At 43.9% G+C, this 13522-nt stretch overlaps 1 protein-coding gene across 1 annotated transcript in view; it reads left to right on the top strand.

The window, feature by feature from the left end:
• The window catches only part of LOC144830131 (17-beta-hydroxysteroid dehydrogenase type 6-like), a 58110-nt gene that overhangs the window by 13203 nt on the left and 31385 nt on the right, over window positions 1-13522 (top strand). The window contains exons 2-3 of the mRNA XM_078688885.1: window positions 623-729; window positions 4899-5231. Of these exons, the coding sequence (XP_078545011.1) occupies window positions 4919-5231 (313 nt within the window). The 5' untranslated portion in view covers window positions 623-729; window positions 4899-4918. The remainder of the gene's footprint in view (window positions 1-622; window positions 730-4898; window positions 5232-13522) is intronic.

Genomic DNA, 13522 nt, shown 5'->3' with positions numbered 1-13522 from the left:
TATGGAAATGTACAGTTTTACGACTTAATTTATCCGCAAAACACTAATTACATATGGATAAATACAGATAAAATGGCAAAAAAGAAAAATATGGATATAGACGGAAATGTTAAAAAAAAAAATACCATAAAACCGGGAGCCCTAGTTTTAAAGTTAAGCAGATTACACTCTCCCCCAAAATTTGCGAACCAATAGGTCTTGTCTGGCTTGTTTTAGGTAAATTTGTTGGCTGTTGTGTGAAATGTCTGGATGACCTAAAAGAAACCGTATACTGGCACCCAAATACTGCTCAGTGCCACGTTGTGTAAAGCACAGTACATTAAATTACATATTTTCATCGAGGCTTTTATTTACACAGGGTACGTCTCTTTAAACTGATTTCTATTTAAGCTTCTCTGGCAATGCTCCTCTTGGAGCCTCCATCTTTTTCATCTCACTTAAAAAATTGCTAAAAATACAAGACTATCTGAAAGGAAGAGAGTCTGGTTTATAGAAATATTTGTAAGGCCCTGGTAGTATAAACTGGCCCATCGAGGTTAGGGGCTATGCGAGGCCCCCAGTAAATGTTTCGACAAGTGTGCCCAATGCGCCGTGAAAATGACTTGTTCTCTCCTCTCTCAAGCTGCCTGAAGCGGTCCCCAGTGCTGATCAGGACCGGCGGCAACCAGGAAACGAGAGGAGAAAAACAGGCCTGTAAAAGCAGCACTGCAGCCAGAGTCAGGGAGAAAGGTACGTTTCTAAAGAGAGAGAAAGAATGTGTGTCTGTGTGTATCAAGGGTGTAGCAATCAACAGCACAGCAGTTGCATTGGAGCCCAGGTGTGGAGTGGCCCATTGCTTCCCAATTATACTTGTCTTTTTCTACCCAACTGGTGGGCAAGGGTCCTATTTTCCTTGCATACATTATGGCCCATGCTACCAATGCTACAGTAATGATGTGTATGCATGAGCACCCTGTGTTTTGCTTTCGGCCCCACTCCTGAAATGCTTTACCAGGCACAAAAGTGGAAATTCCTGGCAATCTGAGACACTGGCCCAAAGGAGGTAATTCCTGGTAAAATGCAGGCCTTGGTCCAACAGTGGTAATCTATCACAACTTTCTGGTACAAAAGTGGTAACCCCTGGTAACATGCCAGTCCCTGAATAATAATGGTAATTCCTGGTAAAATGGTGGGCCTATCTCCATGATGGTGATCCCCGGCAATGTGGAGGCCCAGGCACAATGGTGGTAATTTCTGGTACAATGCTGGCCATGACATGATGGTGGTAATCCATGGTAAATTGAAGGCAGTAAATGTATGGTGGAGCAAAGGCACAAATGTACATCATTTTGAATACATTACAGTTTATGCTAGTGCTTCTATGTAAGATGTATCTTTCTGTACATGTTTTTGCCAATCGCTCCAAAACCCAAGACAATTGCTTTTGCCATTGCTGGAATTTTGGGGAGAGGATTGGACATAGTAAAACCTATTCTATTTCCAAAAGCTTGGTTCCACTTCCTGTGGCTTAATCAGCAATGTTGGTTCTCTTGTGGCTATTTCCCTCCTATCAAAACCTAGCGAGAGGAAAGAAAAGAGCACAAGGGAGCAGCCGTGGCCCGTGCAGGTAAGAGCGGACAGTGGTGGGGCCGGGTGGGAGGGATTCGACAGACGACCTCGGGGGAAAATTAAATAAATAATTAATTTCCACTCGTCTGTCAAAATCCCCCCCCATCCCCCGGCTCCACCGCTTTACAGGTCTTACCTGCATGGGCCGCGACTGCGTGGGAGACCTTGCTACGTGGCTAGGAGGCATATTAACATCAGGGCCAGGCAAGCCTTATATTCCACCGGGCATTTCCCTGGTGGGCTGGAGCCCTTGGACCCAAATTTGAAGGCCAAGGGTCTCTGCAGCAGGCGGTGGGGCTTCAAAAGAGAAGAGAAAAAGATGGAGGGAAATAGACAGAAGAGAGAAAGTGATCGAAAAGGAGATAGAAAGAATGGATGGTAGGAAACAGACTGCACAAGGAGATGAAGGGAGTGGGGCTGGTTTGAGAACTTTTGCCTGGGCTGCTTTTGGTTTCCCTGTTCAGCCAGGATGTCACTAATGCTCTTTTCTGATAGGAAAGATGTGATTGATAACATCATCAGTGACTTTATCTGTGAGGATGACAGCACTACATTTGGGGCTCAAGAGGACACTTTACTGAGTTCATATATGTGGGATTTAGGGGTCTCCAGTAAAGGTTTTGCTCAAAAATCTGTAAAGCTTTTTGCATTATGTAGCATGGCCTGCCACTAGGCAGATTGCCATGACCACCTTTGAGGAAATTCTATGCAATGAGCATTGTGTAGTATGCAAAAATATGTCAGTAAATCCTAACTGTGCTTCACAGAGCCTGGTTTCCATAGACACCTGTGACAAATATTATCTGCCACCTTTGGACGCAGGCTGAAGTTGCTGGACATGTCTCCTCAACCTCATTTAAGACCTATTGCTACAGGTCATGTACGATTGCTTAATATATATTTCACTTGATACTGTATTGTACTCTACTGCAACATTTGTATAGTGCAGGCAACCCATATGTCGGGTGCTCAAGTAATGGCTATTTTAGCATACAAAAAAGTGATGGATTGAATGCTTGAATTAACCCCTTGCTGGTAAACACTTGGGGCCTCATTCCAGTCCATCGTTATTTTGCTCACCATGCCACTTCCATTTGGACCCAGCCATATGCAAATCAGTCTTGACCCTACTCCAATAAGAACAGTCCACCCCAAACTGCCATGCCATGTCCTCCCTCAACCAAACACAAGCAACCTAGGACCAGTTTCACCCTAGTTGGGACTCATCAACCAGGTATAGCCTGGTTCCAGGGACAGTGTGCAGGGGACACACAAGGTGGCATTGTGGGTGAAAAATGATGACCTGGGATGCGGCCCTAGCGGTTGCCAGTGGCTGAGATTAATTCATGCACTGCATCTATCACCTTCTTGTTTCCATTGCAGGCCTATTTTGGCAGCATGCTACATTTTGTGCGTTGTGTGGTTGAAAGGTTGTTTTCTTTGTTTTTATCCTATGTGGGGAAGCATTTCCATGTTGTATGCGAGGATAACTGAGGTGATTTTATTGTGGTATGGTATGCATAAGCAGGGTGATGCTTGAAGAAATCTCAGAGAGAGGACACGCATGGGAAAACTTCTTTCTCTGTAAAGTTGGGCTTGCTCAGTAACATAGTTTATGGATTTCTCTGATGCAGATGGGCTTATTCTCTGGTGCAGGTCGACCCTTTCTCTGGTTCGATTGGACAGACTGTACTGCGTATTTTCTATGACAATCGTTACATTTTTAGAGTAATAAGCATGTCCGTAGTTTTACCCTGTAAGATTTCAGTTAAAACACTCAGTGGGGCATCAGTGGCACAACGAAACTTGAGGCTCCCCCTGCAATCTACATGGAGGGGGTACCCCACGCTCCGAACTCAGTCGGTAGCTCTTAGGCTAGAGCCCCGCCGCCAGTACACAGTGGAGCATGGGGGCTGGAGGGCTTTGTTACCCCACTGTGGGGCAACTGACCCATACAAATCCAGGGCCCAATTCACAAAGGTAAACTTAAGTTGTTGTGTAAGTTTACTCTTTTTTGCTAATCCAAAAATGATGCAATAGTAAGTTTACAACGACTGAAACTCCACAGTCAGGACAGAGAACTTTGCACATAAAAAGATAGGCCTGTTCCATATTTTTATTTGCAGAGATCTCTCTTCCCCGACTGTGGAATCTCCAATATCGTAAACTTACTGTTCCATCATTTGTTTGTGAATAGTGAAAAAGAGTAAACTTACAAAAAGAACATGTACATTTAACCATGTCTGAATCAGACCCCCACTGCCCAGTCCTTTAAAACGCCAGTCTAAAATATTTAATTTCTAAGCAGCTGTGTTGCAAAGCAAATCTAAATACTCACAACGGTTGTTAGCATGAAATGTGAACATATTACAAGAATGGCCAGACACCCTCTGCAAATAGCGAATGGGCACCATTAGCTGCCCATTGGCAGGAGCCAAGGTGGGTGGAGCCCCCTCTGTGTTTTGCTACAAAGAGGTCACGTGACGTCATCGAGAGATGCCTGGGACTGGAGCTTTAAAATCATTGAGATGCGAGGGTTAGCCTCTTTTTCTCCCCATTGGGCACCAGCATCCAGCATACTGGAGCAGACATCCACCCACTCCTGGAAGGCGGAATTGCTAGCAGCAGAAAAAGGGGGCTACTCAAAAATGTTGACTGATTTACTGAGCTGACTCCATGGAGGGGTGGTGATTTGTGAGGGCACTGGGCAGACAGGAGGGGGGCATACCTGCTAGTGGTCCTGGACCTTCCTGCCCTACCCCAGGATGCCTGGAGTTGAAAATGTTGGGAGGATTTGCCTGGTGACAGGTACCCCGGCAGGGTCGGAGCACTGTACAGTGCTGCTGTTTGTGTTGGTATTGAACTGAGGGTATTGCCTATCCCTCTGTGAGATGGAGGGGACGATGCATCTAAGGTATGGTTGCCTATGAAGCCTGGGATGTCTTTGGGTGACGGCATGGGAGATGGATAAGGAATAGGGATCTTCTGGCACTATGCTTTAGGAGTGATGAACTGTGGTGGAGAGTCGAGACCATTGTTGTATTGCTTGTCCATTCTTTGAGCTCTTTTGCTGATCTTATGACCTGTATTCTTATAACTATTATGTCTGCTTAGGTGTGGTTCTCATTTCTCACTGAATTGATGCTGTGTGAATAAAGATAAAGGGTTATGTCTTGGCTAAACCATCATAGAAGTTGTGTCTCTCCTTGTGAGTCTTCTCAGTGGCGGGCAGTGACTTGCACGTTTTGAGTGCACTATTATTAGCTTGCCATTACTTGTTTCCAATGCAGTCAGAAGCTGAGGGTGTACGATGTGGTTGTACCTGGTGGCTCTTTTTGGCCTCTACTTTCTCCTCCGCTGGTACTGGGAGAGGCCGACAGTACCAAACCTCCAGGATAAGTATGTTCTAATCACCGGCTGCGACTCTGGCTTTGGGAACCTGCTGGCGCGATGTCTGGACCAGCGTGGCCTCCGAGTCCTGGCGGCGTGTCTGACACCGAAGGGGGCGGAGCAGCTGCAAGAGGCCACCTCCCAGAGGCTGCAGACGGTCATCCTGGATGTTACCAAAACTGAGAGCGTGGCTGCCATGGCACAGTGGGTGAAGCGGCAAGTGGGAGACAGAGGTGAGATTTTTTCATTCTTGATTTTATTATATCAATCGTAAACATCTCTTAACATATAACAGAGCTGTAAAACATTCAGCGAGATACAAAGGTGCACAGATTCATGCAGCATTTTAAGTTTATGTATCAATTCGATTTATGATGGGAATGAATATATGGATGGATAATTGGATGAATGTATGGTTCAATGGAAGATTAAAAACATTTGTGCTTCTCTTGCAAGACTTGTTTTTGATTTGCTGCTTTTAATGGAATTAATATGTTTTGCATTTACATTTTCCTTGAGGTTGTGTTCCAACAGAGTTATGGACTGATAGTAACTGTTTGTTACTTTTCCATGTATACCAGAATCTGCATCTAGTAGTGAAAACACACTTCAAGTAATTTCTTTGTGGCGAAAGAGGGTAACAACTTCTGAAGAATACATATTGATTTCCTTGCATGACAAAACAAGCCTACCTGAGGAAAGAAAAAGAATACAGCATTCTTGAAATGCTTATTTATTTGTTATTGATTACATTTGGAAAAAATACATCTTCGTGCTGATGTAACTAAAGTGAAACTATACTGACTGTTAGAAATGGGGTTCTCTAGTTGGCAGAGGTAGGTACCTTTGTCCAAATAGGGGCACTTGCTTCTAGTCAGGGTAAGGGGGATTCACTCCTAAAATAACCTCTGCTCACCCCATTGGTAGCTTGGCACTAGCAGACGGGCTTATCTCAGAGGCAGTGTGTAAAGCATTTGTGAACACATACAGTAATACAGTGAAAACACTACAAATGGACACCACACCAGTTTAGAAAAATAAGTAACCTTTATCTAAACGAGACCAAACGACAAACATCCACAATACAGTAATTAAAATAAGGCTTTCAAATGGTAGAAATAGTTCAGTTCAATGCAAGTTGTTAAATGCAACACTTTTCCAACAAAGTACCTTAGATGTGTCATGCAAAACAAGCAAAAGGGTTGCAGGGAAGGTGATGCGTCAGTTCCTTGCTTTGGGGGAGGTGATGCATTGGTTCCTTACTACAGCGCAGGGGAGGTGTTGCGTTCCTTACCGGAGAGGAGGGTATGCATCTGTTTCTTACTGCGTTCTGGTTACGATGCAACAAGATGACGGCTCGATGAGTGACTTGTTTTGGCATGGTTCTTGTAAAACCTTATTAGTGTGGGAGCTGCTGGGCCCTCAAAATTATAACAAACATTGGCAAAAGCAAAAATAGTTTTTGTCTCAAAAAGCACACATCGCCACAGTAGTTCGTGGCACTGAACAAAACAACTGTGTCAATATGCTCCTTGTGAAAGAACAGAATGCTGTCACCCACAGTGAAGCTAGCCGATAGACTGAGAGAGAATTTTAATAAACATGACCGGTCATAGTTAACACCAGACCTATTTAGGGGCCCGATTATTAAATAAAGCCTCAAAAGTGCACCCAAGTCCTTGCATTAAGTGCAGATATACAGCTTTCGTGAATTCACAAGACTTTACAGAAGTAGGCCAAGAAATTGTACTCCTAGAAAATATTTGTGAACTGGATTTTAGCATGAGCAAATATGCAGGTGTAGATTTGCTCATGCAAAAACCTGAGTCTTTGCAAGTTCACTTTCTCTCCAACCACTTTTTCCCCAACCCTGGAAGAAGTTTTATGTCTACCATTGTCAGGAATAAATTTCCAGCCTTTCTCAGTATCGGAATACGGTAGAGAAGAGTTGGTGAAAACCCTTAAAATATGCAAGTTAATAGGCCATTAACTTCAGCCCCAGTCGGTAGATCTGTGGAAATGTGGCAACATAAGGGAATTGCTAGTATTCAAACCCTACTATGGAAGAAGCACTCGCATAATCAGAGAGGCTATTTCAGAGCTCTTTTATCATGAGATTGCTGCCATAATTTGTCGCCGCATTACATGGCACAAAAGGGACAAGTGGATTTTGTTACAGGACAGGTAGATTTATGAAGCAACCTGCCCCATGGACAAATAGATATTTTAGTAAATTCTAGACCCCAAGCACTGATCAGTGAATGCTCTCTCCTGGTAGTGCTCCTGTAGGCTACAAGTGACAGCAGCTCACCATCTGACAGTGGCGCTCTGATGTTTAAATGCTTAGTGCCTATTTTCACTATGAAAGAACTTGCCTTGTAGTATATCATCCCTCCATCTGAAGCAGAGCCTCACGATGGACTTTGTTGTCCCTATCAGCGTTGCGATACAATACAACCATGCTTCATTGAGCTGTGTTCTTTGTATACTGACGAGGCATGCAGCTTATTTGCCATTTATTTATTATTTATTTGTAGAGTTTTATATTGCACAAACGTGATCCAAAGGAAACAGAGAGTGTCACAAAAATTGCATAGTAGTAGTTATAGGTTTACAGATTGAGGTAGACATAGAGGCCAAACTTTGGTGGTACATGAGCGAAACATAAGAAGGCATGATTATCAGTAGCAGGAACAGTTTTTGAGGGTGAAACAGTACATGAAATGAAATGTATGGAGACATTGGGATCAGTAGCTGATACATTTTTTAGGTATATACAGCACATATATGTAAATACTGTTTAGCAGTGCAGCGTTTTATTGGTACGAGGTTACACAGAGAATACATAGACCTATATAAGGCCAAATAACAATGCGCTGCAGTGTGTAGCCAAATAGGAGGATACATTCTAGAGGTAAACTCAGCCTGCAGATATACATATTGTTTTAACAACACATATTTAGCAAAATATTTTGGGGTTGGAGAACCTGACCTTATGGGCCAGGCGGCGCAGGGCACGCCTAAGATGTCCGAGTTCACCTGCCTCGACCGACAGAGACACGAGACACTCTGTTAGGCGTAGAAAAGTAGTTTTATTAGCTGCAGCTAAGCACAGTTATCTAAGAAGTACCACACAGGTAGGTTCTCAAGAGACTGCCACTTCAATCCGTGGCGCACAGTCTTTTATACAGCACACGTTTACAATAGCAACTCCCAATATACACAAAAACTGACAAATAGGAATAGTTTGAAAACAAGCTATCGGATGTCTAAAACACACCCTCCTTTCAGACCCCGTGTGCTCTCCTCCCCTTAGGTTAATCAACACTAGTGCCCGTAATTCAATTTGCAGGTGGCAAAACATATGTAGAATGCTTCAAAAGAAGGGCTATGTAACAAGAGAACACACGAAGAGAATAGTGAAGGCCAGTTAAATAAGATAAGGTAGAGAAGAATGGTGGGACCCAAACAGTGGAGTAAGACATGGATTAATCAGTCTAGACATGGCTTTGCGAACTCGGCCAGACCCTGACATCAGTATCGCACACAAGGACAAAGTTTGTTTTTTAACGGGCAAAACATGGAGCAGCAGCCGTGCTGCCTGAGTGAGGCAACATAAAATGGCGACTAAACACAAAATGGCAGCTGTAGCGAAGCGAGGCCGAAAACTACGTAACCTCAGACCCTCCTTTTGCCATACTCAGGCAATGCACAAAGGAACCCATGTTAGTCTGAGACGATATCAATGGTCATGAGGTCACTGAGATGTTGTTGCACCATCATCTTAATGTGTTCTGTCTGCTGTGCTTCTGGTTTGGAGACACAGATCGTGGCACAGAGTCCACAAATGGCTGGACCACACTGTAGACAAAGACAACAAGAAAAGACGAGTGCTAAAATCATTCCAAGGAAAGTTAGCACTTTCCATCCCCAAGTGGACAGTAGTGCCCAAAACCATCCCATCACAGACCAATCTCCAGTATCTTGGTGAATAGACTCCGAGATGACATGTAGCTTAGAGATGGCTTGGTATACTGTAGGGGCATTGTCAGGAATATAAATGCAACAACTAGACCCAATCAGTTTACAGACCCCACCTTTATCCGCAAGAATTATGTCTAAAACCATTCTATTCTGTAAAATCATAAGTCGGTCCGCCTGAAGCTCAGCAGTCAAATTCTTTAATGCTCCAGAAGTCACATTTATTGTGGCATCAACCACACGGATCAACTGTCTGATATTTTTGCTATTGGCCATCGGACCCCAAAAGGGAAGAAACCCTTTCAGAAAATCCCCTCCTTCTTGACCTGCTGTATCTTCCGAATCTACAACTCCTCTAGTGACTCTCTTTTTATGATAATCAGCAGGGGCAGTATATGTAGGGGGAAGGAGAAAAGCTATATAACACGTTCCCGAGAAGTATGTGGGAAGCCATGTATAAGCTTTGTCATGACAAATAAAATATGTACATTGCGATGCCACCAATGGTGCGGGGGTAGAAGAAGTATAGACATAAGTATGGGAGCAATTGCTCCACTCTTGCTTAGTTTTGGTATCCTGGCCATTAATTTGCAAGCACAAACGACCTTTTTGGGGTAGGACCCAAATCGGTATAGAACTCTGTTGCTTAAGCTTGTCAGTGAGGCTGAGAGTATAACGAGTTATATTCCACCCATCGTATGCTCTCTTCTCGTCTTTGGGAATCTTGATAATGTCAGCAATCTTTGCCATCGTTACAATACCCCTTATCAAGGAACTGTGACTGAAATCCACTCCACCATTATAGGATCCACCAGAAGGATATCGAAGTAAATTCTGGTATGCATTGGAAAACATAGCCAGATAGGCCCAAGCAGAACCTTCGTATGAAAAGGGGAGGACTAGATACGGCATTCCTCTTTGTGTGTTATGTGGTATGAGACCACAAACCCAACAATCAGTAACATTTACTATCAATTGATGCTGGTGTACCAGTTGAATGAACGAATTGTTAAGATATTCCATTCTTCTCATTTGCTCGTGATCTGGGAGTGAGTAAAACTTATGCGGAGAAGCAGTAGTGGAGGGATTTAGAGGGGCAGAAGCAGGAACAGGTACTAACTGCAGGGCGTGAATAAGCCATCCTATGCATGCTAATAAACTACATAAACACACTAAAATACATAGTGCTACGCCACAACAACCAAATAATAATTTCTTATAATGAGCTCTCTTCATCATTTTAATATCACTTCCTTTCCCTGTACTATCCATTACTCTAAAGGCGTTGCTCACGATAATCTTCCTTAATCACTTGGCTGTGATTGTCAGCCGTCCTATGACACTGCAAGTCCTGTTGACTAGGGGCCCGATGTAGGTAGAACTTATTTACCGATCCTTAATTACCGAATTTTACCGATTCGGTAATTAAGAATCGGTAAATAAGAAGGGGGGGTATGTAGGAACATCCAGATGTTCCATTTACCGAATCGGTAATTATCTGTATTTACCGATTCGGTAAATACCGACCGGTAATGCTCCATTCATTCCTATGGGCTTTGAAGCCCATAGGAATGAATGGAGCATTACCGGTCGGTATGTACCGAATCGGTAAATACCGATTTTGACAAGGGTGCAGGGGGTGTCACTTTGACACCCTCTAGCACCCCCAAAAAAGGTTCGGGGCCATGTGGCAGGCATACCTGCCCTAAGGGCAGGTCTGCCTGTCATATGGCACAGGTGTGCATGCACACATGTGCATGCACACCGGAATCGGTATTTTACCATCAAATATATTTGATGGTAAAATACCGATTCTGTAAGGCTTGTGGGACTCAGAAGAGTCCCACCTACATCTCATTATTACCGAATCGGTAAAAATACCGATTCGGTATTTTACAGATTCGGTAAATTTACCGATTGGTAAATTTACCGAATCTGTAAAATATGTGGCCCTACATACCAATTCTGATTTACCGGTCGGTAACGGCCGAAAATACCGATTTTCGGCCGTTACCGACCGACCTACATTGGGCCCCTAGTCACTAGTCAGGTCACAGCTCAAGACTCCTACCGTGACCCTGCAACTTGATGGATAAAGGGAAAAAAACGTTTCTTTATAAACAGAATTAAAGAAAACCAAAATTAATTGTCTTTCGGCAATCTCTTTCTCAGATTGTATCATCTCTTTCCAGGTGTCGTTTGGTCCTTGAACAAATGTTCGGGATCTGTGGTGTTAAGTCTTAGATGCACAGGTACAGCTTCCTGAAAGACATCATCGTCCTCCTTCTCTGAACTAGTCCAATCCAGGTGTGCACTGCTGAACGGTACGAAGCTGGGTACCTTCTCACATTCACTATCACCAACACCTTCTCGGACCCACTGGTCATAAGGTAAAGGCAATGGTACCCTTTTGCAATGCACACCGTGGATCCAGTTCTTCTTTCCCAGGACCTTGACAGCTGTACGAGTCATGAGTAAGACTTGTCGCGGCAGCCCCCAGCGAGGTTCCAAGTTATTTTTCCTCTGGAAATTTTTCAGACACACCCAGTCCCCAGGCTGGATGGAGTGTCCGGGATCTGAGGAGGCCTCCGGTAAAGCGTTTTGGACCTGTTGACAAATAACATGCAATTTAGTGGTGAGATCATGCAAATAGTCAACCAACAGTGGGTACGGAATATCTGAATACTTTTTGGGTCTGGGGACTCCCCAGACATTAGCTGGGCGTCCAAACACAATCTCGTATGGGCTAAGCCCCAAACAAGAATGAACAGTCGTTCTAGTTGAAAGGAGTGCCAAAGGCAAGGCATCAGGCCAGGAAAGGCCTGTGCTGGCCTGAATCTTTGCTAACTTAAGTTTGAGAGTGCCATTATAGCACTCTACCAGACCCGCTGACTGAGGATGGTTCGCTGCATGGAATTTCTGCCTAATGCCTAGACCTACACACACCTTTTGCATAATTTGACCTACAAATTCACTTCCATTGTCACTCCAGACAATGCGCGGCAAACCAAATCTCGGGAAGAATTCTTTCAAAAATATTTTTGCAGTGGGCAAGGCAGTGTTGTCCTTTGGGGGTAGGCCTCTATCCATCTGGAAAAGGCACAAACCACCACCAGGACGTACTTGAGATTGTTAAAGCGTTCCATATGGATATAGTCTATTTGCAGTACCTCGAATGGGTACGTAGGGGGTGCAAAGTAACCTGCTGGGGTTGGTGTACCCTTTCCTGGATTGTGCATCAAACAAACAATGCAATGTTTCACCACATTTTCTGCACATTTAGGAATACCTTCATTCTGCCATACTGGAGCTAAAAGCTTACCTATACCCCTTGCATTAATATGGGCTGGTACATGAGCCATAGTAACTACAGGCAGTACATATGCGTTTGGTAACAACCATCGTTGATGCTCTGACAATTCCGTCCAACATCCCATACTATCCAACATTCCCGTACTTTCTCTCCACGTACTCAATTCTGTCTTGATGGCCTCTTTTTGAATCGCTTTCACACTTTCCACTGTGTCTTCACACATACCACCTTCTGTGACCCATCTTGCAGGGCCCGCAACATACATACGACTTTCAATATTCCTTGCTGTTTCCCTCGCTATCTCATCTGCAAATGCATTTCCTCGACCAACATCATCAGTAATCTTTTTATGTGCACTGCACTTCACAATCGCTATTTGAGTAGGCAGAGCAAGTGATTCAAGTAGGTCAGTTACCAACTGACCATGATGTATCTTGGTGCCGTGGGAGGTAAAGAATCCTCTTTCCCTCCACAAGCGACCAAAACTATGGGCAACGCCAAATGCATACTGACTGTCAGTATAGACAGTCACTCTTTTCCCTTTCACCAACACACATGCTCTTGTCAACTCAATCAATTCTGCAGCTTGCGCTGAATTGTGCGAAATACGTGCAGTTTCTACCACTGTGCGCAAAGTTGTTTCTGCATAAGCAGCGGTGGTTTCGCCATTAGTAAGTTTGAAACAAGACCCATCTACCCCAAGGATCCCATCCGGATCCACAAGTGGTGTATCCTTCAGGTCTATTCGACCCTTCGTTTCTTCTTCAGTGCGAAGAAAACAATCATGCTGATCTTGTACATGGTTCGCATCCAGAATAGGCAACAATGTTGCTGGATTCAGAACATTACATCTTTTTATGTGTATATGACTAGCTAGAAGTGTCAACTCATATCCAGACAAGCGAGCACTCGTTAAGTGCTGAGTTTTCGTCCTGTTAAGAAGAGTATCTACTGCATGTGGCACCATAACATTAAGAGTATGATCTAACACTAGTCCAGCAGATTGACGAATAGAAATTGCCGCTGCTGCTGTTACTCTAAGGCAACTAGGTAATGCCTTAGCTACTGGATCTAATGTTGCAGAAAAATAGGCACACGGCCTTTGTTTGTCGCCGAATTGTGGCGTCAGGACTGATAATGTGCAATCTTCCCTTTCTTGGACATAGAGAGTGAAAGGTGTACTGTAATTTGGAGTACCCAACACAGGAGCAGAACACAAGGCAGTACGTA

Source organism: Lissotriton helveticus, chromosome 1_1, assembly GCF_964261635.1.
Source record: "Lissotriton helveticus chromosome 1_1, aLisHel1.1, whole genome shotgun sequence".
NCBI classification, from domain to species: Eukaryota; Metazoa; Chordata; class Amphibia; order Caudata; family Salamandridae; genus Lissotriton; species Lissotriton helveticus.
The sequence above is the reverse complement of the archived record's forward strand: the minus strand, read 5'-3'. Positions and strand labels throughout refer to the sequence as shown.